Here is a 26228-nt window from a genome sequence, read left to right on the forward strand (position 1 = left end):
TAGGTTAGCTTGCTGCTGGGGTCCTGCAGATTGGGACTGAGTGAGATGGGCCGGACATGCCCTAGAGCCCTCCCGCGGTCCCTCCCCGGCTGGCCAGCCTCCCTTGTTCCTCCTGGCCCTGATTGTGCACCAGTGGGGTCCCTTGGCCTGGCCTGCGGCCTCTCGCAATCCAGGCTGAGGGGAGCAGCCCCCCCCCCCCCCCCCGGGCACGAATTTTATGCCCTGGGCCTTTAGTTTACTATAAAACATTTATTCCCGTTAAAATGAACACAGTAAAGACTGTTTTGGAATTTTTGAAAATTTGCTAAATACAGATTGTAATGAGATAATTTGGTGTTTTTTAGTTATCCAAACACAGAGTTTAAAATTTTGTTGCTTTGAAGCTCTAAGGGAAAAATAGGATTCATTTATTTTATGAATCTCTTTGCCTGGGTCCTTAGTAGGGTGGCATCTTTTGAAAATCAGAAGTATCATCTTAAGCACTAAGTGGTAGGGCCAAGGGGTGGATTCGGTGATGGTAATACGATCCAAATAGACTTTTCTGGAGATCAGGTAAAAAAAAAAAATGTATTCCTTAAGTGAATGGCTGCCTATTACAGGAATGTAACCTGTTTGCATTTAAATAATCCTCCTAGTAATTCAAAGCTTTTGATGCTACTTCTATCATCATTCTTAGAAAAATTACTGTTAATAGAAAGGACATATTCACTTTTTCTCAACATAAAATTTTTATGTTTAAAGTTTAGTTTTTGATTTCCACTTGTTATTCTAATTTATATTTCTTAAGGCTTGTATCATTTTGAGTAAATTCTAATTGGATGTAATTATGCAGATGGTATACCAATACCTTAAATTTAAGTATTTGATTTTATACTAACACATAATTCTTCATCTATTATCATGAGCTATAAGTTTTGTGAAGCCATAAATGTACACCTATATAGTTTCTTGCCATTCTTGACTTCCATAATAGTGAGGGTCAACATTTTCTTCTGTTCCTTCTTGTTCTGAGTCTTCTTGGTGATCATCATGTTCTTCACTATCAGGGTCATCTTGAAATCTCCCTAAAACTTGGGTCTTCAGTTGTATTGTTTGACCATTAGTGCTTCTTTGTTCACCATAATAAATACTATGTATGTGAGGGAAGCAGAGGGAAATGTATGAGCTTATTGGCTCTTTTAACTTGTTTTGGTCCACACGAATGTATGTTAAATGGTGGTAATATAGTGGGTCAACAGATGGACACATCACTGTAACATTGATATCTGAAAATACAAATTAAAAATTAGTCTTGCTATATTACATTCATCATCCTATATCGGGTTTTGTTAAAATGTTATATAGATCTAGTTTTATTAATTAGAATACTTATAAGTGGAATTAGGTTTATTTTTACAGTTACTCAAATAACAAAATGAACATAAAACTATAAATGAATTCTATATTATCAAAATAAATGACTTCATTGGAAACTTAGTAATTTAAGTAATAAATAAATTATTAAAGTAATAAATTCTTAGAAACAGTCTCAAAAAGAAAAAAATGAAAATCTTCTATAGTCCCACTACTCAGAATACACATATTTCTTCATATACTCTACAGTACTATTTCTCAATGTTTAAGGTGATAAAATTTAATAGAAAAGACTATAAACTTTATAGCACACCTTTCTCTGGGACCAGTTTCTCCCATTTTCCTAGCCAACTTTAAAGCAATCATTTTCAACAATGTATAAAGCATAGATTATGTCTTTAAAAAATAATGAAAATTTACATACTTTCAATTTCATTATTTTCTAGGTATAGGTGTTCTAAATTTCTTGGAATATAGAATGCTTGCTTCAGTTTGTTGTGTCCAACATTGAGCTCTATCAGGTTGGAAAGATTAAAAATATTATATGGGATGTCTTGTAGTTTGTTGTGGGACATTCTTAGAGCATGAAGTTTCGGAAGTTCACTGAAGTAACCTTCTGGTATAGAAGAAATTGAATTATTTTCTAAAGACAGATACATAAGTGAAGAAGGCAAACCAGGAGGCATTGATTCTAATCTATTATGACATAGGTTGAGCTGCATTAATTTTTCCATTTTGGCTAGGTGATTTTCTTGTAACATAGAATCATCAAGATGATTATAACAGAGATCAAGCATGGTCAAGTTTACTAGTCCATTCACGGCATTTGTCTGCAGTCTGGAGATCACATTGTAACCAAGAAGAAGTCTTTCCAAAGATTTAGGAAGAGGAAATGGAAATTCTTCTAAGTTGTTATGCTGTAGTTGAAGTTGTAGTAGATTTGACAATTTAGCAAACACTCCATGATCAATCTTTTGAGATTTAATTTTGTTGTGGCTGAGATTGATTTCTTTAAGATGAGTTGCATTGATAAATGAGTCTGCAGTCACAGCCTCAATTTCATTGAACTGAAGATAGACTTGCTGAATGTGTGCTGGAATATTTGGGATACGCTGGAGTTTGCGATGATCACAGTACATGGATAATGGAAAGTTAGGTGGACAGAAGCATTCACTGGCACAGCCTAAAGCATGCGGATGAAAAGGCACTTGATAGTCCACATTTTGATGAAAATGGAATTCTGGTTGGTAAACATCATCTGTCTCTTGGTCATAATCTTCATCCCATTGATAACTTTCATATTGACAATATACTTTGCCTCCAAGAAAGAAGAAAAGGATACATACTGGACTTAAAAAGCCCATAGTTTCTTTTTGTCCTATTGCAAGGAGAAAAGGAAATATATTGTGGGAAAAGATAGTGAAATTTAGAAAAATTTTTGTGTAAGTTGAGAGATGCACATATATATCTATTGAAATACTAGAGGCCTGGTACATGAAATTCGGGCAGGGGGGTTCCTCACCCGGCCTGCACCCCTCTCCAATCCGGGACCTTCGGGGGGATGTCCGACTGCCGGTTTAGGCCCGATCCTATTCCACATCGGGCCTAAACTGGCAGTTGGACATCCCTCTCGCAATCCGGGACCGCTGGCTCCTAACCGCTCACCTGCCTGCCTGCCTGATCGCCCTGAACTGTCCCTGCAGCCTGATGCCCCTAACTGCTCCCCTGCCTGCCTGATTGCCCCTAACCACCTCTGCCTGCCGACCTGATCACCCCTAACCGCCTCTGCCTGCCAGCCTGATCGCTCCCTAACTGCTCCTCTGCCAGCCTGATCACTCCCTAACTGCTCTCCCCTGCCAGCCTGATGCCCCTAACTGCTCCCTTGCCTGCCTGATTGCCCCTAACCGCCTCTGCCTGCCAGCCTGATCACCCCTAACCACTCTGCCTGCCGGCTTGATCGCCCCCTAACTGCTCTCCCCTGCGGGCCTGATTGCCCCTAACCGCCTCTGCTTTGGCCCCCCGCCACTGTGGCCTTGTCTGGAAGGACGTCCAGAAGATGTCTGGTCTAATTAGCATATTACCCTTTTATTAGTATAGATATAAAAAAATGTCCAGAATGAATAGACAGTGCTCAAGCCAAAATTAAAATAGCCCAAGTGTCCCTCAGTAGGTGAGTGGATAAAAAAGCTGTACATTTACACAATGGAATACTACGAGGCTGTAAAAAGGAAGGAATTCTTACCTTTTGCAGTAGCATAAATGGACCTAGAAGGTATAATGCTAAGTGAAATAAGCCTGTCAGAGAAAGGCAAAGACCGTATGATCTCACTTATATGGGAATCTAATGAATAAAATAAACTGATGAACAAAATAGGTCCAGAGGCATGGAAGCATGGAACAGACTGACAGAGGGGAGGGGGTTGGGGCTGGGTGAAGAAAAATGATGTTTAAATAGCAGTAAGGATGTTTTGTCTTTTTGTTGTTGTTTTGTTTTGTCTTTTTTAAAGTCACATATTGCATCGAACCAGACTAAATAACCATCTTTTAAGAGAATCTTAGTTTGTCTTGCTAGTTTACTAGACTATAGATTTGCAGTGACAACAGGATGTTTCTCAACTCCAAAGTCAGTGTTTACTTCACTATAAATGCTGGGTGTTCTTATGGCTATTTGGTCTCTTGATGAAACCTTATGTTTTAATTAGAGAGCTTTTATCTAAGGGATTCTTTCTTGATATTAACCAAAATTTCCCACTGCAACTTGTTTGCTGATACTCTTTTCTGCCCTTTGGGAGAACATTGAACACTAACTTTTATGTGTAAGTTTTAGATATTAAAAATAGCTATCATGTTTCCTCTTTGTGTGTGTGTTTTTTTTTTTTTTTTTTACCCACGCCTAAGTATGACTTCAGATTTTCCCCATGAAACAGTTTTCAAAATCCAGTTATTTAATCTCTGAGGCACATGGAACCCTAAGCAGGAATCAAACCGGTACCTCCTGGTTTACAGGTTGACACTCAGTCACTGAGCCACACAGGTCAGGCAAGTCCTATCACTTCTGATGATCATTTCACTTAACATATCTGCCTTTTACCTCACCAATAAAGTAAGAATAATTGTTTAGCTGCTTATCTCATCTGGTAGTTGTTAGGGTCATATGAGATGTGCTCTGCCCACTTACTGTGATTCAAAAGTAATAAGTATGTTAAAAAAAAAAAAGAATCATATCTTTTATTTTGAATCCATTTTTCTCTGTCCTTGTGATCCAGGGTTTTATGGGAGAATTAATGTCCTAACATGTTATTATATGAATTAAATTATGTTATCTCCTATTCATGTAGAATGGTACTAGCCATTTTTCATCATTGGGATAATTGAAAAAATAGTTACTTAAATAATTTTCTCTGGTAGAGCCTCATTTTAGAAAGGCTGCTATAGACCCTGATATCTTTTCTTATTAGAAACTAAAACTTGGTAGAATTAAATATTGTGTGTATTTGGGAATTGGAGTAGTTAATCAAGTAGAGTCAGAGACCCTTGATCTCTTTGCTTTCAGTTATATTTTCTCCAGTCTTCCCCACCATTTCATTCCTTTCCATGCATCCATACCATGGGCCTTGCCGTTACCAGGCTGCAACCCCCTTCATGCTCTGATCACTATCTCCTGTCTTTTTAACTTATTCTACGTAGTAACTCTAACTGCAATAATTCTTCAGTTTCAGTGGGATCTAAAATATATTGAGCCTACTATTTTTTCATTGCCCCTTATCCATACCTCCCAGTACACTCAATTCCTTCTTACCAACCTAGACTACATAGTGCATCACTGTCATCACTCCTTTGCACATGCCATAAGCTTCTGGCCCCTTACAGCTTCATACTCTTCTGGTTATTTCAGTTCTCCATTTACTTTCGGCCTGACTCAGGCAGCTAAATATGACAAGAAAAAACCAGGACCATGCCAACTTGTAGAACTTTAAATTCATGACCATTCCAATGCTGCCCAGCAACATCTGCTTGGGCTATTCTCTTCTCTCTCCTGGACAAGCCTCCAAAACCTCAATTGATTTTCGATGGTGACCTTGCTGCTTCTTTTTATCGAGAAAATAGGATCAACCATTTGTTTAATATATTTTCATTATATATTAATCTTATCCCTATCTACGGAAAATGTCAAAATAGTAATGGTTTGGTATTTTAAACTGTGATTTTGAAATTCATAAAGTTTCTTATTGTAAATCTCATTAGACTTGATCCATTGTTCCTTCTTATCTGTGGGATTCATGGAGGATGTGGCAATTTGAATAAGACTTTGAAAGAATGTTAGGTTGCTCATAGAGGAAGATAGGGAAGATTTCCAGATATAAGAGATGAGCAAAAATATGTAAGTAGCAAAGGCTGGGGTGTTGGGAAACTGGTGGTTAACTGTTGAAGGAGCAAAATAGAACTGTTACAGTCAATCTGGACCAAAATCTGTAAATTCCTTAGGGCCTGAGTTCTGACTTGAGGAATTTACACTCTGGGACCGCACATAATTTAATGTGTACTTGAGCCATGATCCTCACACAGCAGTGTTCATGCATGCAGGAGTGTGGTCTTTCTCCAGAGGGCAGTTCATTGCTGGCTGCCCTGGGGGGTGGGAGATGGGGGGGAGGGCCTCCCTCACCTGCTGTCCTTAGTGACTTATGCTTAATGGGGAGTGTGAACATGGTTAGGAAGCATCTTATCACTATTAGTAGTTATTTGGTTTGGTTAACTAAAGTTAATGAATGTCTTGAATTCCTAGGGATTAGGCACTGTGCTTGGTGGGGAACATAGAAATGAAGTTGTGAAGGCATGGTCCCTTCTATAAAGAGTAATAGTTTAGTGCAGGGGTCCTCAAACTACGGCCCACGGGCCATATGCCATACAAATATTGTATTTGTTCCCATTTTGTTTTTTTACTTCAAAATAAGATATGTGCAGTGTGCATAGGAATTTGTTCATAGTTTTTTTAAAAACTATAGTCCGGCCCTCCAACGGTCTGAGGGACAGTGAACTGGCCCCCTGTTTAAAAAGTTTGAGGACCCCTGGTTTAGTGGATGGGAGAGACTCAACACAACACACCATATTGTCAGGCAGAGGAAAATGTGGCTCACAATAGAGACACAAGTGCTGTGGCAGTTGGTGGCTTAGCCCTGCTTGGTAGGGACAGGGAAGTCTTTAATATAGATATTCATTTGGCCCAGGCATTTGGACATTAACAGGAATGGGTATAGAACAACTTAAACATTTTATTCACTAGCTGATAAGTTATATATTAAACTTATCGTATTTTATTATACTTATAATATAGTATATTAACTTTTTAAAGTACTTCTCATACTTCATGTCAGTCTCACTATACCATGCATGGAGTTGGAGTTCTATAAGATTGCTGTGTCCCAGAAAGATGAAAATAGAAGTAGAAGCAAAGATAAGCAGCTGCGTGGGCTCATGGCATGTAGGAGTCTCAGAAGCTTACTGTTACATAGCTGAACTTTGAAGAGTGTTCCTCATCAGAACTCTGAATTTTGTGTTAAGGGGGTGGAGGGATAGAACAAAAAAGAAAAAAAAGAGAAAAAGTCATGGTCAAGGAAAACAATGTGATTGCCGGGAGGGGGGAGAGGAAGAAGAGGGTATGGGGAGATAAATGGTGATGGATGGAGACTTGACTGGGGTGGTGAACACACAATACAGTGTACAGATGATGTGTTGTAGAATCGTGCACCTGAAACCTGTATAATTTTGTTAACCACTGTTACCCAATAAATTCAATGAAATGAAAAAAAAGCTAGCAATCACCAATTAGTAACCTTACATTTGAGGATTAATGTCAAAATTCTGTTGTCCAATAATTATGATAAGTTATTGGGGAAAAAAGAAGATCTAGAGGAGACTTTTGATCCTGTACCTAATTGCATACCTTTTACCTGGAATAAAGACCTTTAGATGATGGGGTCTCTCTGGAAATGAAGGGATTCTTAGTGCATTTACTTTTGGTCTCCTTGGCTACCTAAGAAGACCTAAGGCAGGGGTGGGCAACCCCTGGCACGCGTGCCAAACATGGCACGCCAGTAACTTTTGCTGGCACGCGAAACCCTCTCTTATAATCTTCTATTTACAATTGTGAATCTTTGTTCTCAGTGATGAATTTTGTTAAGTCTTGTAAAGTTTTCTGTCGGACTATCAGTGTACATGTAGACATTAAAAAATAAATGTATTTTTCATCATCATATACTGTGTTTTTGTCGCTCGAATGAATTTTATTATTTCTTCAAGGTTCTTCACATACGTACACATTAAGAGATATCAAGTAGGCGTAACATGTTCTCAAAAAATTAGGGTTGGTACGCAGAAGAATTTGAGTTAGAGATTTTGCTGGTTTTGGCACAAAAAGGTTGCCCACCCCTGACCTAAGGTTTCTCTTCTACATTTGAGCTTGTCATCATTGTCCTTACTTCTTGAGAACCGGGGCCCCAGATCATAGCCTTGTGACTATTAGTAACTTTCTGGTGTGAAATCCATCCTATCTCCATCTATATGCCCATTATTTTCTATTCCTCTTACTTCTATTCCTTTTCAACTTCACCCATGATAATTGTCCATTACAATGATCTCTTATTTCAATGAATCTCTTTTCAGTCATTTACTAAGCATATTTTTATTACTTTTGACCTTTTATGTTCTATAATTTATGCCTTGTTTCCTATAGGATAATTCATAGCAAAACATTATAACTCACTGTCAAGCATCTCATTTCCTGACCTCTAATTTTTCACAGAATCTAGTACAGTTCACACTGTATAAATGCTCAACATTTTGTTGAATGTATGATTGGATTAATAAATCAATGGATTTCATCTCATTAACGATGCTCATTAACTAATGTTGATTGAGAACATTAATGTTCTTAATGTTGATTATTTCTAGGCATTTATTTCATCACAGATATTTCTTTAAATGAACATGGTCACAGAGAATGTGGCTGTTCTCTTGTCTATTGAATGTGTCTCCATCACAATATACTGTATTCTTCACTTTCCTCTTACATTATGTGGTAGAAAAATCACAAATGTGAAAAGGAAAGTAAAATACAAGTTACCAGTTTTAAAAACTATCTATTAGTGTGAATTTTTCATATTATGGCAATAAAAGTTTCAATGTTATAACATTTCTCTAACTTGGAAAAAGGCACTCCTGCTTTCATCAGGAACATTCTAATTAAGACCAGATAGAACTTTGTTCTTGAAAGTTTAAAGTTGTTGGAAAGCCTCATAGCATTTTATTATTTTAAAATAGACTTAATTGCTTTCTTGGTATGCCACAGAAACTAGAATATAAGAAACTTAGTATTAGTATATGATTCAGAATTTTTTTAAAGCAGATTTAAATTTAACTCTGTAGAATTAGTATGCCATCACTGTTACACTCAAAGGCCTAAGGAAATAAGGCTCTTTTGCTATTAAAATACAGAAGTTTCAAAATTATTTTTAGCCATAATACATTTAAATCTTAAATAACCAATACTCAAGAAACTAGATCCTTCAGTACTAGATAGAGCACTCATATCTTTGAGAAAGGCAAATGAAAACAAAAACATTCTTATACCAGGTATTTGTCGGTAGAGAGTGAAAACTTGTACAAACACCCATCTCCCTGCCACCAGTCTCTCGCACTGCTCAGATCTATGGCTCCAGGCACTTGTTAGGTGTTTGTCATTTACAGTTGAGAGACAGAAAATTATTCCATTAATCTAAAAACCTTTCATTCAAAACAAAAATATATATAAACAAAGATTATATAGAGGGTAGATCTTAAGTTAGAAAATTCACTATAATACTTCTTTCCCTGAATAATTTGGCTAATCAGAGTTTTAATGTAGCCTTTACCAGATATTGCTTCAAAAAGTTGTGCTTTTATGATGGTTGCAATCTATTTTAACATCAAACAATTCAAATATACTTTCTATTTTAAACAGTAGGAATACTTTCTTAAAAATGGAAAATTATTTTATCATCATACCTGTTGAGTTTGCTTTAGTTTTCAGGGGTTGATGAATTTGCAAATCCTGTAAATGAATCAGAAATTCCTAAATTCTTTAACTCAGTCTCTTAAAAATCCACAGTAACTGTATGCTCAAATAGGACTGTCTCTTGAATCACTGTTGCAATTTAAGCACATATAATCTGCCTGGAAAACACTTGGGTTGAATTAAAATTATGTACTTCTTTTCATTATCCAAAACTTTGTGGATTCGAATTAAGATGTTTGTGTTCTTGGTCAGATTTATGTGGCTTACTTCTTTCTTTTCCCCTTAAGTTTGGTTTGAGGTGTGGCAAGAATTTCCTCTAATATGAAGGGCAAACATAGCTAAATGAAACAGCATGTACTGATTACTGTTTTTATTTTCATGTTCATGCCAAAGAATTCTTCAAATTAAGGCCCACTGTAACAAAGAGCACAGTGTCTCAGCAATTTAAGGTGGAACTCAGAATTATTTGGAGACCTTGCTTGTCTGATACCCTAATGTTCATACCAGTGCTTTCTTTCATTAAGACTCAAACTAGGATTAGAAACATAGTATTTCACATCTAGTTAATTTTTTAAATGAAATAGATTGTCATTGTGATACAGATTAAATATATAACTTTTTCATACAAAGAATTATATCTTCTTTTCTATTAGCTATCACCTTCCTCCCAAATATACTCATTAGAATGGCTTCTAATAACTTTCGAAATAAAAATTAATCTCTACTTTTATAGAATTCAGTATTTTGCCCTCAGAAAGTATATCTCTAGTTTGCCTGTTATTAGTAGTATAAAAAACACGTACATAGTATTGAATAAGATGGAATTAGAAGCTTCTGCTGACCAATTACCATTGCCTTTATTTTGCAAATGTAGACCATTTTCTGATTTACTGAACTGTCTCTCCTGCCTAATTGATATATTTTTATACTAATGTTTTCATATTTTAAAAAGAGAGTTAACTTGTATCTCTTGGCAGTGAACTTTTTGAGTTCATTCTTTGGGAGATTCTTTCAAGATTATGCAAAGTAATAAGGTAGAGTAAATTCTGGAATTCATTTTGCTTTTGCTTTCCATTCAAAATAGTGTTTGTCATTGGGTTTTTACAAAGAATTCACACTATTTTGTTATACTTCAGATTTTTAAAAAGTGTACATTAATTCAAGTGATACTTTGGCAATATTGAAAAATCTTGTTTATTATTTGAGACGCTGGTATGTAAAATGTGGCTGACCGACTTTGGACCAAGATTTCATCTTGTTACTGATCTTTTCCATATGTTTCCTATTAGTCTTTGTTCTTAAACCTCAGGCTTCCACACTAAGGAACAGAGAGCAAATATGTGTACTTTTTTCAAAAATTATTTTACATGCTCTCACAGTTCTTTGGAAGATTAATTTACAACCAGTTGTTTAATTTTTAATGTAATTCCTCATTTAACTCTGTGATTTGAATTTATGATAATGATTATGTTGTTTAAGTTCCTAACAAATGTGAAAAAATATTTATCAATAGATAGCTGGAATCAAAAGCGTCTAGGAAATTTAAATGAATTTGGCAGTGTCTGAGAGTTTTGGATTTGGGGGAGGGAGGAAGAGTGGTGGACGTACAAAATAGATCCAGAGACATAGAAACATGGAACAGACAGCGGCATATCAGAGGGAAGAACTTATATACATATCTGCATAACCCATGGACACAATGACGTGGTAAAGGCCTGGGGTTGGGGGTGGGGGGTGAATGCAGGCTGGAAGGGGTCAATGGGAAAAAAGGGAGGCATCTCTAATACTCTCAACAATAAAGATACATTTTAAAAAAGTGGTGGGGACGGTGGTTCAAGTAAAGCCTTAGAGCAGTGGTTCTCAACCTTGGCTGCACATTAGAATCACCTGGGAATCTTTTTAAAATCCTGATTTCTGGGCCTGTTTATTTTCTAATTTCCTCCTCCATGACAAAAGGGACTTTCACTGCTGGGTCCCCAACCCTTAAAACTGCCTTGAATGAAGAAGGGGCTCAATAAATATCAGCTGAATTATTAAACGAATGAAAAGTCTTTATGCTTATTACCATAATTAACAAGTCTCAGTCAGGCCTTTCTTATCTAGCAATTCGTTATTTTGCCTTGAGATACTGTATCTACTTCAATCAAATTATAATTGAGGAGCCCTGGCCAGGTGGCTCGGTTGGAGCACCGTCCTGTGCATCAATAAGTTGCAAGTCAGGGCACACACCTACATTGTGGGTTCCATCCCCAGTCAGGGCATGTATAGGAAGGAGGCAATCAATCAATGTTTGTCCTCCTTTTTCTATTAAAAAAAAAAAAGGAAAACAAACAAAACAATAAAAACATCTTTGGGTGAGGATTTTAAAAATTATAATTGTAGAATATAATTTAACCTTTTCACCAATTCAACTGACTTCTTTCCTTAATTGCTTCAATTATAACCACCTAACTGAAACAGCGAACTATCACAATCATAGCTTCTTTTCCTCTAAGGCAGTGGTTCTCAACCTTGGCTGCACATTAGAATCACCTGGGAATCTTTTTAAAATCCTGATTTCTGGGCCTCATCCTCCGGAAATTGTTTCTTTTTTGTTATGGGGTGGGGCCACAACATTAATAACAAAGAAACAATTTCCGGAGGATGAGGCCCAGAAATCAGGATTTTAAAAAGATTCCCAGGTGATTCTAATGTGCAGCCAAGGTTGAGAACCACTGCCTTAGAGGAAAAGAAGCTATGATTGTGATAGTTCGCTGTTTCAGTTAGGTGGTTATAATTGAAGCAATTAAGGAAAGAAGTCAGTTGAATTGGTGAAAAGGTTAAATTATATTCTACAATTATAATTTTTAAAATCCTCACCCAAAGATGTTTTTATTGTTTTGTTTGTTTTCCTTTTTTTTTTTTTAATAGAAAAAGGAGGACAAACATTGATTGATTGCCTCCTTCCTATACATGCCCTGACTGGGGATGGAACCCACAATGTAGGTGTGTGCCCTGACTTGCAACTTATTGATGAACAGGACGGTGCTCCAACCGAGCCACCTGGCCAGGGCTCCTCAATTATAATTTGATTGAAGTAGATACAGTATCTCAAGGCAAAATAACGAATTGCTAAATAAGAAAGGCCTGACTGAGACTTGTTAATTATGGTAATAAGCATAAAGACTTTTCATTTGTTTAATAATTCAGCTGATATTTATTGAGCCCCTTCTTCATTCAAGGCAGTTTTAAGGGTTGGGGACCCAGCAGTGAAAGTCCCTTTTGTCATGGAGGAGGAAATTAGAAAATAAACATTGCAAGTGGTGTGAAGTGCAATGGAGAAGAATAAAGAAGGTAGAGGGGTAAAAACAAATGAGCACAGGGGTTCAGGGAAACAGTTTGGACACCACTGTGAGGTGTGCTGGAACAGAATGGTTATATAACTGCGGCCAGTGAGAGACCCTGTGTCTCCCTGCTGGTGGAGGTTACAGATAAGCAAGGGGGAGGCAGTGGAAATGATCCACGTGGTGATGGGTCAGAGCTGGAGACATCAGTATGAACTCAGGGTCAGCTTCATACATATACAGGTGGCTACATCTAGAAGTGTTTATAGATGTGTGTGCATACAGGGGCCAGAGTACACACATCTACCTCCAGGCTGTGGGCTGAGAGGGCCGGGAAGCAATGACACTATCAGCAACAAACACCCAGCACCGAAATCTTGGCTTCTAATACCATCCTCGAATAAAAGAGACCAGGGATCCTTGGTAAAACGGCTGATCTCCACAGAAGATCCAAGGGCACCTGTTACATCTTCCTCTATACAGTTAATCAAGTTTTTATTTGTGACGATCTGCTAGGTCAAATGGTATTATAGTTGGAGTTTTCATTTCTCTGTGAACCTGTTTGATTTTCTTTTCTTATATTTTGCAGCCATGTACACTTCTTTTTCTGAAGATATCTATAACTTTTACTTTTTTCCCTGTTGTGTAGGTCTCTTTCTGGTTGACTTTTAAGAGTTCTTCATATATTAGGGAAATAAGGCCTATGTATGACTCATAACTGTTGTTTTCAGCTTGTCATTTGTCCTTTGACTTTGTTTTTAGCAGTTTTGCTGTGAAAACTTTTAAGTTGTTTACACATTTCTGTTTAAGGTCCTCCTAGCGTTTGCTACCTTCCCTATTTCTACAATATCAGGAAAATGCTCCCATGGTATCCATAGTTTCTTCTAGAACTGTTATGGTTACATTTTTTGCATTTAAATTTCTAATTTGTTAGAATTTTACAATATCTATTGTGAGGTGTCATCCCCCTGAATGTTTTGCTGGGTGGCTCTCCAGGTGGGCCAGTAGCCTTAACTGAATACCTGCATTTCTCTGCCCAGTCTGACATGCTATTGTCACCATACACTTACAAATTGATTCTCAGTATTACATTCTTTCCCCTTGAGCTGTCTGTCAACTCTCTAAAAAAAAATATTTTTATTAATTTTGAGAGAGAGGGGAAGGGAGAGGAAGAGAGAGATAGAAACATCAATAATGAGAGAGAATCACTGATTGGCTGCCTCCTGCACACGCCCTCCTGGGGATTAAGCCTGCAACCCGGGCATGTGCCCTGACCAGGAATTAAACCTGTGATCTCTTGGTTCTTGGGTCAGCGCTTAACCACTGAGACACACTAGCTGGGCTGTTTGTCAACCCTTGCACAAGTACTGTGTAACTTTAATTGTTGTAGCTTTTTGAATGTCTGGTAGTAGGACTTGCTCCCCTCACACTTTTTTAGGATTTGCCTAACTATTCCCACTTGCTGCTGCTGCTACTGCTGCTGCCTGTTTTTCACTTGACCTGCATATTTCCTTTTCTTTAATATTTTCCAGTATTAAAGTTGTCCATCTGTGTTATAGTATGGTTAATTTCCTTTTGTTCTTCATCTTACTAAGTATTTTTATGTGTGATAGACACATTAATTAAATACTTCATATAAAGAATAAATATGAAGCCCTAACCGGTTTGGCTCAGTGGATAGAGCGTCGGCCTGTGAACTCAGGGGTCCCGGGTTCGATTCTGGTCAAGGGCATGTACCTTGGTTGCAGGCACATCCCCAGTGGGGAGTGTGCGGGAGGCAGCTGATCGATGTTTCTCTCTCATCAATGTTTCTCTCTATCCCTCTCCCTTCCTCTCTGTAAAAAATCAATAAAATATATTTAAAAAAAAAGAATAAATATGAATATCTATAAGACACCAAGATTAATGAAGCAAGCACATACTTACCATCCAGCTGAAGAAATAGGACATTATTAATATCTTTCTTTATTTTTTTAACTTAAATTCTTCATTGTTTAAAGTATTACATATGTCTCCTTTTTCCCCATTGACCACTCCCTGCTGCCCCCCCCCCCACCCCAGCTCATGCTCTCACCCCTCTACTGTCTGTGTCCATGGGTTATGCTTATATGCATGCATACAAGTCCTCCCCGCCCCCAACCCTTCTATGCCTTCCCTCTGAGGTTTGACATCTGTTCGATGCTTCTATGTCCCTGGATCTATTTTTGTTCATCAATTTATGTTGTTCATTACATTCCACAAATGAGTGAGATCATGTGATATTTAAATGGCTTATTTTGCTTAGCATAATGATCTCCAGGTCCATCCATGCTGTTGTGAATGGTAAAAATTCTTTCTTTTTTACAGCAGCGTACAGTGTCTAGATGTACCATAGGTTTTTAATCCACTCATCTGCTGATGGGCACTTACGCTGTTTCCAAATCTTAGCTATTGCAAATTGTGCTGCTATGAACATAGGGGTGCATATATCCTTTCTACCTATAGAAAGGGTATGTTTCTGATTTCTTGGGATATATTCCTAGAAGTGGGATTACAGGGTCAAATGGGAGTTTCATTTTTAATTTTGTGAGGAAACTCCATACTGTTTTCCACAGTGGCTGCACTAGCCTGCATTCCCACCAGCAGTGCACAAGGGTTCCTTTTTCTCCGCATCCTTGCCAGCACTTGTTATTTGTTGATTTGTTTATGGTAGCCATTCTGACAGGTGTGAGATGGTACCTCATTGTCGTTTTGATTTGCGTCTCTCAGATGATTAGTGACTTTGAGCATGTTTTCATACGTCTCTTGGCTTTATGTCCTCTTTCGAAAAGTGTCTATTTAGGTCCTTTGCCCATTTTTTGATTGGACCGTTTATCTTCCTTTTGTTAAGTTGTATAAGTTCCCTGGTTGGAGATTAAACCCTTATCGCAGATAACATTGGCAAATATGCTCTCCCATGCAGTGGGCTTTCTTGTTGTTTTGTTGATGGTTTCTTTGCTGTGCAGAAACTTTTTATTTTGATGTAGTCCCATTTGTTTATTTTCTCCTTAGTTTCCATTGCCTTAGGAGCTGTATCAGTAAACATATTGCTATGACATATGTCTGATATTTTGCTGCCTATGGATTTTTCTAAGTTTTTTTGTAGTTTCCCATCTTACTTTTAAGTCCTTTATCCATTTTGAGTTTATTCTTATGTATGGTATAAGTTGGTGGTCTAGTTTCATTTTTTTGCATGTATCTGTTCAGTTTTCCCAGCACCATTTATTGAAGAGACTGTCTTGACTCTATTGTATGCTCTTGCCTCCTTTGTCAAATATTAATTGAGCATAGTGGCTTGTGTTGATTTCTGGGTTCTCTGTTCTGTTCCATTGGTTTATATGCCTGTTCTTGTGCCAGTACCAGGCAGTTTTGGGAACTGTGGCTTATAATATAGCTTGATATCTGGTATTGTGATCCCTCCTACTTGGTTCTTCTTTCTCAGGATTGCTGTGGCTATTTGGGGTCTTTTTTTTATTGCATAAGAATTTTTGGAGAGTTTGTTCTAGGTCTGTGAAATATACCGTTGGTATCTTAATGGGGATTGCATTGAATCTATAGATTGCTTTGATTAGGTAGTATGGACATTTTAATGATGTTGGTTTTACCAGTCCATGAATGCGGTATAGTCTTCCATTTGTTCATGTCTTTCTCTATCTCTTTTTTCAACGTCCTGTAGTTTTCCGAGTACAGGTCTTTTACCTCCTTAGTTAAATTTATTCCTAGGTATCTTAATTTTTTTGTTGTGATGGTAAATGGGATTTTTTTTGTCTTAGTTTCTCTTTCTGTGAGTTCATTATTGATGTATAAAAGAGCCATAGATTTCTGGGTGTTAATTTTGTATCCTGCTACATTACCGAATTCATTTGTTAAGTCTAGTAGTTTTTTGATGGAGTCTTTAGAGTTTTCTATGTAGAATATCATGTCATCTGTGAATAATGACAGTTTTACTTCTTTTCCAATTTGGATGCCTTTTATTTCTTCTTGTCTAATCACAATGGCTAGTACTTCCAGGACTATGTCGAACAGGAGTGGTGAGAGTGGGCATCCCTGTCTTCTTCCTGTTCTTAGGTGAAATGTTTTTAGTTTTTGCCCATTGAGTATGATTTTGGCTGTGGGTTTGTCATAGAAGGCTTTTATTATGTTGAGGTATGATGCCTCTATTCCCACTTTGCTGAGCATTTTTATCAAGAAAGGGTGTTGGATTTTGTCAGATGCCTGTTCTGCATCAATTGATATGATTATGTGATTTTTGTCTCTTATTTTGTTTATGTGAAGTATAACATTTATTGACTTGCGGACATTGTACCAGCCTTGCATCCCCGGAATAAATCCAACTTGGTCATGGTGTATGACCTTTTTAATATATTGCTAGATCCCATAGGTGTTAGTTGTTCTTTAAATGTTTGGCAAAACTCTCCTGTGAAGCCATCTGGACCAGGGCTTTTGTTTACTGGGAGTTTTTTTTATTACTGCTTCCATTTTTATTTTTATTTTTTAATATATATTTTTATTGATTTCAGACAGCAAGGGGGAGAGAGAGAGAAAGAAAAATCTCAATGAGGAGAGAGGATCATTGATCGGCTGTCTCCTGCATACTCCACATTGGAGATGTAGCCCGCAACTCTGGCATGTGCCCTGACTGGCAATATTCCTGTGACCTTATGGTTCATAGGTCGACACTCAATCATTGAGTCACACCGGCCGGGCGATTACTGCTTCCATTTCATCAATTGTTACTGGCCTATTCAAGTTTTCTGATTCTTCCTGATTGAGTTTTGGAAGTTTATATTTTTCTAGGAATATGTCCATTTCATCCAGGTAGTCCAGCTTGTTGGAATATGGTTGTTCATAGAATTATTATTATTTTTTTTACAATCCTTTGTATTTCTGTGGGGGTCAGTTATTACCTCGCCTCTTTCGTTTCTGATTTTGTTTATTTGGGTCTTCTCTCTTTGTTACTTGATGAGTCTGGCTAAAGGTTGATCAATCTTGTTTATCTTTTCAAAGAATCAGCTCTTGGTTGTATTGATCTTTTGTGTTGTTTTTTAGTCTCTATGTCATCTATTCTCACTCTGATCTTTATGATTTTCTTTCTTCTACTTACTCTGGACTTTTCTTGTTGTTTTCTTTCTAATTCAGTTGTTTTGTTTATTAGACGCTTTTCTTGTTTCTTGAGGTAGGCCTGTAATGGTATGAATTTCCCTCTCAGGACTGCTTTCACTGTGTCCCATAGATTTTTGGGTTGTTGTGTGTTCATTTTTATTTGTTTCCAGGAAGTTCTTTACTTCTTTATTTATCTCTTTGGTAACTCATTCATTGTTTAATAAAATGCTATGTAGCCTTCATGTGTTTAAATGTTTCTGAGTGTTTCTATTGTCATTGGTTTCTAATTTCATTCCATTGTTATCTGAGAAGATGCTTGCTATGATTTCAGTCTTCTTCAACTTGTAGTCTTAGTTTGTGTCCTGATGTGTGGTTTATCTTTGAGAATGTCATATGTGTACTTGAGAAGAATGTATATGGGGTGAAACGTTCTATAAATGTCAATTAATTCCATCTGATCTTGCGTGTTTTGTAGCATCACTGTTTCCTTGTTGATTTTTTTTTTTTTTTTGTCTAGAACAGTGGTTTCTCAACCTTCCTAATGCCACGACCCTTTAATACAGTTCCTCATGTTGTGGTGACTCCCAACCATAAAATTATTTTCGTTGCTACTTCATAACTGTAATTTTGCTACTGTAAACAATATGTAATTGTATATGTGTTTTCCGATGGTCTTAGGCGACCCTGTAAAAGGGTCGTTCGACCCCCAAAGGGGTCACGACCCACATGTTGAGAACCGCTGGTCTAGAAGGTCTATTCAGTGTTGTCAGTTGGTGTTAAAGTCCCCTACTATGATTCTATTGCTGTCCATCTCTCCCTTAAAATCCTCCAAAAATGTGTGTGTGTGTTGTTGTTTTTTTAATATATTTTATTGAATTTTTACAGAGAGGAAGGGAGAGGGATAGAGAGCTAGAAACGTCGATGAGAGAGAAACATCGATCAGCTGCCCCCTGTACACCTCCTACTGGGGATGTGCCCACAACCAAGGTACATGCTCTTGACCGGAATCGAACCTGGGACCCTTGAGTCCACAGGCTGACGCTCTATCCACTGAGCCAAACCGGTTCTGGCAATGTGTGGTTTTTAAAAAATAATTTGGATGCTTCTGTATTGGGTGCATCTGTAGTAATAAACTTTATATCCTCTTGTTGTATTGACCCCTTTATTATTATTATTATTATTATTATTATTATTATTTTTAAACCCTCACCCAAGGATATTTTCCCATTGATTTTTAGAGAGAGTGGGAGAGAGAGGGAAAGACAGAGAGAATTTTTGATGTGAGAGAAACACATCAATTGATTGCCTCCTGTACGGGCCAGGGAGTTTCCTGCAATCGAGGTATGTGCCCTTGACTGGAATTGAACCTGGGATCCTTTGGTACACAGACAAATGCTCTATCCACTAAGCCAGACTGGCTAGGGCGACTCCTTTAGTATTATGAAGTGGCTTTCATTGTCTCTTGTCATGGCCTTCACTTTGAAGTCTGTTTTGTCAGGTATGAGTATTGCTACTCCAGCTTTGTGTTCATTTCCTTTTTCCTGGAAAAAGATTTTTCTATCCCTTCACTTTCATTCTGTGTGAGTCTTTTATTCTGAAGTGAGTTTTTTTGTAGACAACATATATATGGGTCATGTTTTCTTATCTGTTCAGCTACCCTATGTCTTTTGTTTGGAGCATTTAAGCCATTTACATTTAAGGTGGTTATTGGCAGGTACTGATTTATTGCCATTTTTTCTTTATGCCTATGTATTTTGTGTTTTTTTCCTCGATGTTTCTCCTCTTTAAAGCAGTCCATTTAGCATTTCTTTCAATGCTGGTTTGGTGGTACTGACCTCCTTAAGCCTTCTTTTATCTGGGAAGCTCTTTATTTCACCTTCAAATTTAAATGATAGCTGCATAAAGCAGTATTTGTTTCAGGTCTTGCTTTTCCTTAGTTTGAATACTTCCTGCCAGTCCCTTCTGGACTGATATGCTTCTGTTGAGAAATCTTCTGACAGTCTTATGAGACCTCCCTTGTAGGTAACTGTCTTTCTCTTGTTGCCCTTTAGATTCTCACTTTGTCTTAAGCCTTAACTATTTTAATTATGATGTATCTTTGTGTGGGTCTCTTTGGGTTCATCGAGATTTGACTCTCTGTGCTTCTTGAAATGTGCGCCTTTTTCTTTCACCACTCTTGGGAAGTTTTCTGTAAGTATTTCTTCAAATAAGTTCTCTCTCCCTGGCTTGCTTTCTTCTCCTTCCGGTATCCCTATGATCTGGATGTTGTTACATTTCATGTTGTTTCAGTGTTCCCTTAAACTCTCCTTTTTCTTCTTAATTATTTTTCCTGTTTGTTGTTCTGATTACATGTTTTTTTCTACCTTGTCTTCCAAATCGCTCATTTGATCCTTCACTTCATCCAACCTGCTTTTAATTCCTTCCAGGGTACCTTAATGTCAGATATGGTGTTCTTCATTTCCAATTAATTCTTATTCATTGTTTCTATGTCCATTTCCATGCTGATGTAATTCACATTGAGTTCCTTGTAGTTCTCATTATGTTCTTTTTAGTTCTCGCTAAGTTTCAGCAACCGTATAGCCATTACTTTGAATTGTATATCTGATAAATTCATTGCCCCATTTCACTCTGTTGTTTTTCTGGAGAATTTTCCTTTTCTTTCATTTGGGTGTTTCTTTGTTGCCCCATTTTAGCTGTCTCTTTGTATTTGTTTCTATGTAGTAGATAGTACTGCTATGACCCCAGTCTTCATGTGGTGGCTTTGTTTCATAAGCGGGACCCATTGGTGCAGTCTCCTTGATATCCTGAGCTGGATGCCTTTGGGATGACCCTTGTGTGGGTTCTGAGGCCCCCCTATTGCTATTTGGTCTTGATTGCTGTTGGACTGTTGTAGGTGCGATTGCCTCCCCAGAGATGCTACAGGAAGGTCCCGAGGGGGCTGTGGTGAGCAAGCTGCTATACAGGTGCATTCTTGAGGTGTCTTGTTGGATTCAGTGACACAAACTTCCAGATCACCTGAGCTCCATCCTCCAGGAATGTTTCTTGTGGGTTATGTGCACCTACTATTCTAATGTGTCTTGATGAATGCTCTTGGCCCTTTTGTGAGTGTAATTAACCCTTCAAACTGGTGGCTCTAAGGGTAAACTTCGATCACTGTGTATGAGATACTATACAGGGCCTGCCCACAAAGTGTAATTGATCCTACCAAGGCCTGTTGCCTGTCGGATTTTTCTTTGCTTGTGTGGCTGGTTAGGTCATACTTTGGTGTTGTCTGGGTTCCACCACTGGTTTTGTTGATTCTGTGTTCACTTGGGTGGGTTTCAGGTACAGGTTGTTTTCAGACATTGTGTGTGACCAGTTTTTGTCTATCTATCTGGAGCTTCCACGCTGTTCACTGTTTGGGTCTGCATCTACTGGACCTGGGTGTGCAATGGGAGGGCTAATCTGTGTAGATGGGTTGGGTTCTTGGAGCTCAGAGTTGGGGTCAGATCGATAAGAGACCAAGGCTTCCTCAGGTTGGTATCCACCTTTCAGCTACTCTGCTCACCCTTGATGTTGCCTGGGCTTCCTCCTGCCTCTTATACAGGAAGGTTGTAGAGTGGGCCCATGCAGGCCACACCCCACTGACCATCCCACAGGGCTCAGGCTTGGTGGTTCGGGGCGACCATGTTGGGCAAACAGGGTTAGTAGGTCTCCTGTTTGGGGCAACATGGTCTGACACTCAACAGAGAGAATGTGGCTCCTATTGCAAAGCCATACCAATCAGACTACACCTGAGTCTCCAAGTCTATCTCCCCCAGGAGGAACACACCACAGGTTCAGTAAGGTTGGGTGTAACCTGCTGTCCTCACTGTGGGAGAAAGCTCAACAGGGCAGGACTGATTCACTGGGACTTGGGCAAATAGATCAAGAAAGCCTTCTTTTGGGGGTGGCACCGGCTGTGCCACCGGAGGTGCCCTTCTCCTTTTAGCTCTGTGGCCTCTCCTGCTCAAGCACTGGCCTGGAGCCTCTGAGGTTGATGTACTCTGAATGTCGGCCATGAGCAGAGCCTCCTTCCCCTCAAAACTGAGCCTAGCCAGACGGGGCCAGCTGAGCTTTCCCTGCTCGCATTCCGCCTGCGGGACTTGGAGGTATAGGTCAGAGCAGCCCTCTACTTGGGGTGGCTGCAACCCTTTCGAGGGAAGAGAGCTGCTCGTCTCCTCCTATCTCTGCAGTGCACTGCCAGAGAACCTGCTGGAGGGCTCGAGGTGACCCTGTCCAATGTCCAAACTCTGAATGGTGCTCCCTTTCCCCATGGATGTGAGTTTAACAGGATGAGGCCAGCAGGACTTGGAAATGTAAATCCAGGCAGCCTTTTGTTGGGGTGGCACAGGGTCATGCCTCCCCCTAGCTCCCCAGCTGCCTGCTGCCTGAGACCATAACCAGGGAGCCTTCTGTTGGGTGTGCTGCCTGCCTAACCTGCGGGAGGGAGGAAATTGGCCCTTGTTCCAAAGCCACTCAGTTCTGTGATCATCTAAGAGTCTGTCTATAGTTTCTCCAGGGATAAACGCACACCTCTGGTCCCTTTTGAGAGCAACCAGGCATCCTTTATGCTGGACTTGAGCAGGGCAGGGTAGTGTCGCCAGTGTTTGGAGGACGGGGTTAGTGCAGTTTCTGTAGCAGGTGCTGTAAGAACAGAAGTGCTGGGCCCTGGGAGATGGTGTCTGAGGGCAGTGTGGGATGTTAGCTCAGGACCAGGACCTCAGGAGCACCTTGCAGATCTCCAGTGCTATGCCACCCAGATCTTCTCCTGTGCTTCCACAGGCCCCGCGTCTCCTTCCCTCTCACTGAGCCCGGCTGAGTGCCCAAGAGCCAGTCCCTGTGCGTTAGCCCTGAAGAGCACCCGGGACTCAAGCAGACTCCCTCCTGTTTCCAGTGGACAAAGTCCCTGCTTATTTTTACTACCAGATGCTATGCAGGCCCTTCTTCCTGGCCCTGGTGCTCTGGTTTGGCCCGGTGTGAGACCCCACTTTCCTCCAGGGAGTGCTTTTGCAGGCCCAGTATTTCTCTGGCTTCACAGCCTCTGCCCCTGGGTGCAGGGACCAGCCCTCTCCACGTCTCCACCCATCCTACCAGTCTCTGTGTAGCTTCTTTTTCCCAGGCCTTTGATACACTCCTGTTCAGGCGTCTCTCTGTTGTTTATTTAGGTTGATTGCTCTAAACTTTAGCTGTAACTCAGGTTTGGCACTGGAAGGAGGTGTATAATGCTTTCACCTACTCCGCAGCCATTTTGGAATACCCCCAAATTGATTTTTTAATAATGTTAGTTTTATTGACTTCAAGTGATTTTCTAAAAGAATAATGTTTGGGTTATGAATTCAATGACCATTTTTTTTTATTGTATTTGGAGGAAATAGGGCTAGATGGTCACTGCGATTTTTTTTCTATTCTGAATTCCTTAATAAACCAAGTAAGTTGTAAAAGTTTGCTTTCAAACTTTAATGGCTTTCAAGTGGGTAGTAGTTTGTATTTATCATAAAATGGATTTATAGCAAAAAACTTTAGTGCAGGTTTGGTTGTTTATGATTTTTAATAGTGATTTGTTTTTTGTAAAATTATAACCAAAAAGGTTAACAGCTATGGAGAGAAAAACAGAAACATTACCTACAGGAAATAATTGCCGTGATTTCAGGAATAATTTCCAGTATTTAAAAAGTTTTTCTGCCTTTTCTTTTTAGAAAAAGACTAACTTAGCCATTCTAAGCTCTACGACTCAGATCTGTTTAGATGATTTTAACCTTAGCATTAACCTTATTCATTTCATTATTAACTTTAAGAACTATATCCTTTTTTTTATTGTCTAAAGTTTTACATATGTCTCCTTTTTCCCCGATTGATACCCCACTCCAGCCATTCCCACCCCAGTCAAGCCCCCACCGCCCCAGTGTCTGTGTCCATTGGTTATGCTAATATTCATGCATACAAGTCCTTTGGTTGCTCTCTAACCCCCTGCCCCTCCCCTGCCATTTGTCTCCTGATCTATTCTTGTTCTTCAAATTATGTTGATCATTATATCCCACAAATGAGTGAGATCATGTGATATTCATCTTTCTCCAACTGGCTTATTTCGCTTAGCATAATGCTCTCCAGGTCCATCCATGCTATTGCAAATGGTAAAAGTTCCTTCTTTTTTATAGTGGCATAGTATTCCATTGTGTAGATATACCACAGTTTTTTAATCCACTCATCTGCTGATGGGCACTTAGGTTGTTTAAGAACTATATTCTTAATTTCAGTGAACATTTATTTTACTTAGGTTCTATAAGTGCCATGATATCACAGTTTTATTTTTATGGTATATTGCAGAAAACTATTGGAACTTTAGAATATTCGAATTTTAGAATGATTGTCATTGTAATGTATTCTTTTTTTTTAAGGATTTCATAGCCTGCAATTTTTATTGCCAGTCAGTAATTGTTCAGTATAATAATTACTTGTGTTTTAAGAATCTTTTATGATTTGCAAAGCATTTTCACATATATTTTTATTATTCAGTTCTCATAGCAGTAGAATCTATCAGTATTGTCATCCCTACACTTTACAAATGAGGCAACAGTTTCAAAGAGATTGAGATTTGCCTAAGATTTAAATGGAGCTGCATTTCTGGTTATGTTCTTCCAACTCAGAGCTCTGTATCCTTGGATTGTTTCTGTTATATCACTATAATTTACCAAACAAACATAGCTGTTTTTAGAAATTAAGTAAATTTCCTTTAAAGCAATAGTTCTCAACCAGCCCCATTCTCCCCCCTCCCTCCTCGCCACCCTTCACACACATTGGCAAGTGTATGGAGAAATTGTTGGTTGTTGCACAGTGGGCTGGGGTTGCAGGTGCTACTGGCATCCTGATGAGTAGAGACCAGTGAACTGCCAGACATTCTGCAAAGGACAGGTGCCCCCTCCCCCCAGGGTGTGATCCAGCCCAGAGTGTCAGCATTGCCACAGTTGGGGGTCTCATGAGCAAGAACAAGGCCTGTTTGCCCGTTCTTGACCTGGCTATCCAGGCACCTTCTTACATATCTGTAATGTTTTCTACTCCTCCCGAATTACTTAAAATCTAATTTTTGAGGTAGTTTAATATAAAGGTGATTATATTTCATATATTTCGTAAATTGGGATATTTCAGTACTGTTATTAAGAATAAACATTGCTAACAGAATAGTCATGGGGGGATGAAAAGTACATCATAGGGAATATAGTCAATAGTATTGTAGTAACTATGTATAGTGTCAGGTGGGTATTGGAAATAATTGGGGGTTTACTTTATAAATTATATGATTGTCTAACCATTATGCTTACACATGAAACTAATACAAAATAATATTGGATATAAACTGTAATTAAAAAATAAAATTTAAGTAAAAACAAAAGAATAAGCATTAATAACTGTGCTAAATATATTATATATAAACTAGAGTTTTCTGACAAATAGTTCCTGGGTAGGAGAATAAAAATTAAACCAAAGCACAAATGTTTTATTTCAAACCAAAATTTTAATGTTTATTTGATTTTCTAGTTTTACTTAACGTAGGTTGAATGCCAATAAAAACTATATAAAGTACTCTTAAGTTTTATTGAGAGCGTTTAGTTTCTGTGTTTCATTTAATGCTCTGCCTGTTTAGTTATGCCAGGTGTGTTTTTTAGAATCATCCAGTCTGTGCAGAATTTAGAGTGACTAGGCTCTTCCAACCACGAACTTACAGAGGGACATCTCAGAAGTATTCCTTCATGTTGTGGTGACAGTGCTGTGCAACCTAACCATTGATGTACTGTAACAGCTTAGAGTAACTGTGATAATAGAAAATGTGAGTTTCAGAGTTTACATAAGCACTGCACATTTCATAGAGGTTTCATAACTGAATAATAATAATTAAAAAAGAAAAGCACGTGCTGTAGCTCAAAAACCAGCTCAACCTCTGTCGAGTTGGTCATATGCACTTACTGATGATTTTATTAGAAAGGATTAGTTTTAAACATAAAGACAGTAAGACTCTAAGACATGAGAAGTTGAATACATGATATCAATCCATACTTTACCATTATTGGAAATATTACAGTATTACCTAAGTTATTAAAGAAAGAATGGGAATAGTATACTGTATTCTTCATATCAGTGTGCTTGTTAATTTTGTTTTTTTAACAACAAATGAAAGAGTACAGATTTTGCTACATCAGGCATTCCATTTATAGTACAGTTCTTTTGAAAATATAAAGGGTGTCCCAAAATTCACGCAAGATTTGAATTTTGCGTGAGCATTAACAACAACAACAAAAAATAAAAGCCTAATTTTACTTGGTTTATTGAATCAGATTCTAATATCTGTTGCCCTTTGATTTCAATCC

At 38.4% G+C, this 26228-nt stretch overlaps 2 protein-coding genes across 2 annotated transcripts in view; one reads left to right on the forward strand and one right to left on the reverse strand.

Moving 5' to 3' along the window:
• CENPP (centromere protein P) overlaps nucleotides 1-26228 on the forward strand; it is a 217401-nt gene that overhangs the window by 73875 nt on the left and 117298 nt on the right. The gene's annotated exons all lie outside the window — the stretch shown is intronic.
• Nucleotides 213-9668, reverse strand: OMD (osteomodulin). The gene is made up of 3 exons (XM_006102201.3): nucleotides 9394-9668; nucleotides 1778-2731; nucleotides 213-1265 (listed from the first exon to the last, which is right to left on the reverse strand). Exons 2-3 carry the CDS (start codon nucleotides 2715-2717, stop codon nucleotides 937-939), a joined length of 1269 nt encoding a protein of 422 aa, XP_006102263.1. The 5' UTR covers nucleotides 2718-2731; nucleotides 9394-9668; the 3' UTR covers nucleotides 213-936.

This window comes from Myotis lucifugus, unplaced genomic scaffold, assembly GCF_000147115.1.
Source record: "Myotis lucifugus unplaced genomic scaffold, Myoluc2.0 scaffold_404, whole genome shotgun sequence".
NCBI classification, from domain to species: domain Eukaryota; kingdom Metazoa; phylum Chordata; class Mammalia; order Chiroptera; family Vespertilionidae; genus Myotis; species Myotis lucifugus.